The 6067-nt window shown below is 31.7% G+C and overlaps 1 protein-coding gene across 1 annotated transcript in view; it reads right to left on the bottom strand.

Annotated features, from left to right (window-relative positions):
* LOC106684704 (FAS-associated factor 1) overlaps nt 1-6067 on the bottom strand; it is a 43953-nt gene that overhangs the window by 11554 nt on the left and 26332 nt on the right. The window contains exons 7-8 of the mRNA XM_024359816.2: nt 3726-3880; nt 3506-3642 (exon numbers count right to left, since the gene is read on the bottom strand). Of these exons, the coding sequence (XP_024215584.2) occupies nt 3506-3642; nt 3726-3880 (292 nt within the window). The remainder of the gene's footprint in view (nt 1-3505; nt 3643-3725; nt 3881-6067) is intronic.

The following is a 6067-nucleotide window of genomic DNA, read 5'->3' as shown; positions in this document are numbered from 1 at the left end:
TTATAAAATGTAAACAAAATTAAAGGTATTCAGAAGGAAGAATTTTGAAAATTTGGCATTTTAACCCTGTCATTTTAGGGTAATTAGGTTCAAACAATTAGGATAAGATCTTGCTAATATTAAATAACATTTAATTGTACATAGTGAGTTTAATCAAAATCATTTGAGCAGTCTTGGTAAATGGTAAAAATATATAAAATCAGTTATATAAAGTGGCACTTACAGGAAGTTGACCTTAACAAAAAAGTTGCTATAACATCCCATGAATATACCTATCTTGAATACGCAATTTCAGTTCCAACCAACTTTTAATTTCCGAGCTAGACTGTTCATATTAACATGGACAGAACACTTCACTTTCTTATTTGAATACACATGCTTGGTTATTTGGCCTCAGAGGACCTTAAAACGTGTATATCTATAGAAAAAAATTATTTAGAATTTGGCATGGTCGCAATACTTCCCTTACTATATACTTCATATATAGGTTGGTGAAAGTAAAAATAAATAATACTAATAATTAAAAAAAAATCAAACAGAACATTAATGACAAGACAACAGGATAAAAATTCAGTCAAACATTAGAGCTTCCGCATATTGAACTTTGAATTATCATCAGGAAAATTTATTCTTTTTATTGATTAAAAAATTTATATATTGAACAAAAAAGTACAAATATAAAATATGATTGTATTCAAAAGGGCTTTAGTTTAAGGAGAAAGAAGTATTGGGTTGTAAAATAAGTTCGTAGCGTTTTTTTACTGATGATTTCAATAAAAACTTCAGATTCTTGAAAATATTTTGAATTAATTATATATGACCCATTTTGATCTGTTACATGTTGTCATCTTTGAGGTACTTTTTTAATTCCGTCCTCCCAGAACTTCTCAGATTTTTGCGCAATGAACTCCTCTATTTGCGTTTTGTAGTCCTCGAGCGAGTGTTTCCAGTTAAAAGAGTTTTGAACGGCCCAAAATAAGTGAAAATCTGTTGGGGCAAGGTCTGGTGACTAGGAGGGTGGGGATCTTATCCCACCCAAACTCCAATAATTTCTGCCGGGTCTGCAAAGACACGTGAGGACGGGCGTTGTCGTGATGGAAAACTATGCCTTTGCGATCAGCCAATCCAGTCCAAAAGTACTGGACACTTTTGCTCAACCGCTGCCTTTAATTGTTCCAATTGGGCACAGTATACTGCAGAATTAATGGTCTAGATGGGCGGGAGGAGCTTCAAATAAAGGACACCTTTCTAATCCTACCAAATGCAGAGCATAACCTTTTTTGGATGTAATCCTGCTTTTGGAGTAGTTAACGGCGGGTCAGTTCGTTTTCCCCAGGACTTTTTCCTCACAATATTATTGTACAGGACCCACTTTTCATCCTCAGTTACCAATCTCTTTAAAAATGGATCATTAACATTGCGTTTCAGGAGGGAATCGCAATGGATATGCAATCCAATAAATTCTTTTCTATCAAATAGTAACCCATATATCACTTCAAGAAACATATACCGCAGCCCCCAAATGATTTGACACTCTTGCATGAGATATATTAAGCATTTCTGCGATATCCTATGTCGTAGAGTGAGGGTTATCTGTGACCAATGCTTGAATTTGGTCATTATCAACAGTTAAAGCACGACCCAAGCGCTTTGTGTATTCTAAGTCAAAATTTCCGGTTCTGAACCGAGCAAACTCCTTACGGACGGTGCTTTCTCCTAAGGCATCATCGCCATACACACTGCAAATTTTGTTAACCGTCTGTGCAGCGGCTTTTCCTTTTCGGAAATAAAAAATCATTAAATGACGAAAATGATTTTTTTTCTCTTCCATTTTGAGAAAGCAAAATACCATTTAAAGATAAGGAATCTCGACTGAAACTGACGCATAAAAGCACCTTAACTAATTCTTTTTTAGAATATGTAAACATTATTGACCAAGTAAACATGATGTTATAAACACAGAGAGGATTAAATTGAAATATTGAAAAACGCTGCGAACTTTTTTACAACCCAATATCACCTACTGGAGTGATTCTCAGAATCTCTTCTCTAAACAGAGTAAAGCTATTTTGAATTTAATTTATTTATTCATTTTGTTTTACTGTGAGTATGTTTCCTAAATAAAAATCATTAAATGTGAAAGAAAAGTTTGATTCAATAAAAGACATTAAAAACTACATCAAGTACAGTATCAATAATTTTCAAATATCATGATTCGGGTAGTAATACTGTTGCGGCCACCATATGTTTAACAATTGTTTCCATTTTATAAATATAAATAAATTTATCTGTCGTAACCTTTGGTATTAGTTAATATTTGCTACAGAGGTATTAATAATACCAGAATTGTATACATACGCCGGGTCAGTGGCCTTTATCTCTCTACCTAGTTAGTAGTTCCCAGCAGGTTGGCCAACCCTGATACTTGCTTCAAGCCACGGCGGGTGGCTCCTCTTCTCTTCCAAGAGGACATTTCTCCAACAGGAGTCACCCAGGGTGACATATAGACTATTTTATTCATAAATTCGCACCGACAATAAGCAATATTTCCTTTTGTTTTTTTAATTTTTGAAAATAATTTTAATTTGTATTTTTAGAAGTTCATTTTATTTATTTTTTTCTAGTTTATATGGTTCAATATTTTGTATTACAGTTTTTTATGTCCTTTATTTGAAATACAGCAATAACAAAATTCGACTAAATAATTCTTTTCATCACCTTACATGGTTGGGCCAGTAAAGGTTCCTTTTGAACCCCTACCCGCCGTAACAAATACATTTGTGAGTTTTGTAAGAAATTTAAGTCCTTATAGTTTGATAAAATTGATGAGGCAGTATTGAAATGGGTGAAAATGGTGCAAGATAAAAACATGCCGGTATCAGGACTACATATTAAAGAAAAAGTAAATGAATATCCTACATCTCTGGAAAACTGGGAAGCATGATAAAGTTAAAAAGCAATATTATGTAATCACATTTGGTTTTCGTTTTACCCTAAAAAATTAAATTTGCTACTTCTCTAATCCTAAATGATAACTGTTTTTATAATGAAAAGGATGAAAAAATTGCAATCTCTGAATATCAAAAATTTTAAATATAAATTTTTCAGAGAACCCACAGCTCAATATACAGAAATTCAACTATATTCATAATTTAAAATGAAGAAGATGGTCAGAGTTTCGGTCAAAAAAAGAACAAATTAGTTATCAACTATTTATTGTCTTAGTTGATAACTATTTTGTTCTTTTTTGAACGGAACACTGACCGTCTTCTTCATATTTCAAATTTCACGGTTCTCTCTCTCTATATATATATACATAATGATGTCAATAATTATTAACAATTGAATCTGACAGTAACTAATTGAGACATAAAAGAATGAATAACTTCTTAACTGAAAACACCGGAAAAAAAAAAAAAAAAAGGAACTTTAAAAGGACCTTTCCTTAAGTAGTAATACTAAACTATCCCTAGGAATAATACAATGTATATTATTCAAAGCTTACCATAAATGATTTGTAGCATTTCAATTCTGGAACGAGAACTTGTCATAATTACAAGTGCTGGCAGAGAAGTAGTGCTTATATTTTGCAAAGTTTCAGATAAAGTGCTGCTTATCAGTCTTTCTATAGATGACATGAACCTAAGACAACACTTGTATAATTAAATATCCAGTACACACCACTCTCATAATCAGCAAGTCATTAATAGATTTTGATAACTTACATTTCTCTATTACTCGGATATGTGATATCATATCCCCATATAACAAAGTAATTAGTCAAGGTTTGAAGAAAAACTTCAAGACCAAGTACTTTTCTGCAAAATGAGTTTGTGAAGGCGCTACAATCATGGTGTAGGTAAATAGCCAATGATCTTCTCTGCAAGAACCAGATATTACAATAAATTATACACACCATATTAAAAATATTACTAACATTAATCTAAGACATTAAAAATGAACATGAACAATGAAAGAGATCAACATATGTATTTATTAAGAAAAAACTTTAAGAAAATATCATGGACCTCTGACAAGTTCTTCAGGTTACCCAACTCATATATATATATAATAGCTAATTTTATAACTCTTCCAGTCAATTGAAACTAAATTATTAATATAATGATTTACCGTTTTATTAGTAATTTAGTTTCAATTGACCTTTAATCTTTACAAATATCATTATATCGATAATTTAGTTTCAATTTACTGGAAGAGTTATACAATTTGTTGTAGAAAATAGGTTTTATTATTTTGTTTGTAAAATAAAATGGTAGATGGTGACATTGCTCTGGCATGGGATATCTTGATTGAGTGACGAGAGTAATTTACATATATTAATAAATATCTAAGCTTGGTGATTTATTTAGACCTAACCGCCGAAATCAAAACACAAAGGACATGGACGCCACATTATTCAAAATCGAAAGCCTCACTGAAGAAAATTATGGGAACTGATGAAATTGAAGCACATTTAGAAGCAAAAGACCTATACAAAAAAATTATTGAAAAAGATCCGCCAACTGAAGAAGATGCAGCTTGGAAAAGAAAAAACAAGCAGGTACTCTCTATTATTATTCTAACGGTCGGTGATGATGTATTGCTATTGATTAGAGGTTAAAAAAAGTGCGAAAAGGGTTTGGGAAAAATTAAGAGAAAGTTTTGAGGGGATGCCCGAAGAAAAAGTGATGGATTTGATGTTTGAACTTGCTCAAATCAAGAAAAACCGTGGTGAAACAATGGATGAATATCTTATGAGGTTTCAATGTTTAGTTTAGAAGATATCTCAACTGGGTAAATCCCAAACCAACAGTGAATTAGTAAGATATATCATTGAAGGCTTACCACCCTATAATGATCCTGTTATCATCGCTATTTTAGTTGATAGGAATATTTAATTTAGTGAGGTAAGACAAATGCTTTTGTCATTTGAAAGAAGGAATAACCAGGAATGAACAGGACACATCATAAATGGTTAAACTTTTGTCTAAAAGCCTGCTTTATTTGTAAAGAATTTCTATTAATGGCTAAAGAATTTCCCTTAGGCACAATTACCAGTGATAATAAGTATCTGATGAAGGATGGATCTGAAGAAACAAAAGAATTTGAAAAGGAAAGTAAAGTCATCCTTTCCCAGGAAGGAAGAATCGAAGAGAGTGGTGAACACTTCGAAGATAAAGTTCCTACACCAAAAGTACAAGTGACATCTGATCAACAACAAACATTAAATAATGTAAAGAATAAGAATCTGGTAGTGAATCCAAGGCTCCTAAACTACTAGCTGATGTTAAACATGAAGATACTAGAAAATTAATTAAATATGAGTTAAATTGTGATTCAAGTCCTGATGGTGATAGTGGTGAAGTGTTGATGAAAATAAAAGTAACAAATGAAAAAATTAAAGAAGAAGAAACTCAAAAAGAAAAGGGGATTTAGTAATGCATCGAGTGTTGTTAAACCTTCTATTGAACCAAATGTTCATAATGACATTAGAGGGGATTTTGGTGAATATTATAATCCTGACTATGAAAAGTCTGGATGCGAAAGAAGAGAAGTGTGAATCATCAACAAAAGACAGAAGACCTATTGGGGATGTGTGAACCTAGGACTCGATGAAGTGTTTTGTGAAACATTAAATAATATAGAGTGATGCAATAAAGTTAAAAATAAAATAAGGTAATAAATAAAAGGAAATAATAAAACATATTTTAGGAGGGAAATTGTAGAAAATAGGTTTTATTATTTTGTTTGTAAAATAAAATGGTAGATGGCGACACTGATCATGAGATAGCTTTGCGTCCCTTGGGGCTAGAAGAGTCTGTCGTGGCATCCATTAGTGAAAACAAATTCTTGTTGTCTTTATTTATAAAATCACCAATTGAAAATGGTTATTTTCTTTCCTTGGTTGAAATAGTTTAAGATATTGGGACATATTCAATTATTTGACTCCTCCTAACTTAATAAACTTTAAAAATGTTTGTTATGACTGATAGTTGGATGTATAATGAACATTTTCTAATCTATTTTATTTTTAATCTTTGGAGAGCAAGGTCTGTAATTATCTTTA

This window comes from Halyomorpha halys, unplaced genomic scaffold, assembly GCF_000696795.3.
Source record: "Halyomorpha halys isolate HHAL.00 unplaced genomic scaffold, Hhal_1.1 Scaffold604.1, whole genome shotgun sequence".
Lineage (NCBI taxonomy): Eukaryota > Metazoa > Arthropoda > Insecta > Hemiptera > Pentatomidae > Halyomorpha > Halyomorpha halys.
Note: the sequence above shows the minus strand (reverse complement) of the source record. Positions and strands in the feature narration are given on the sequence as shown.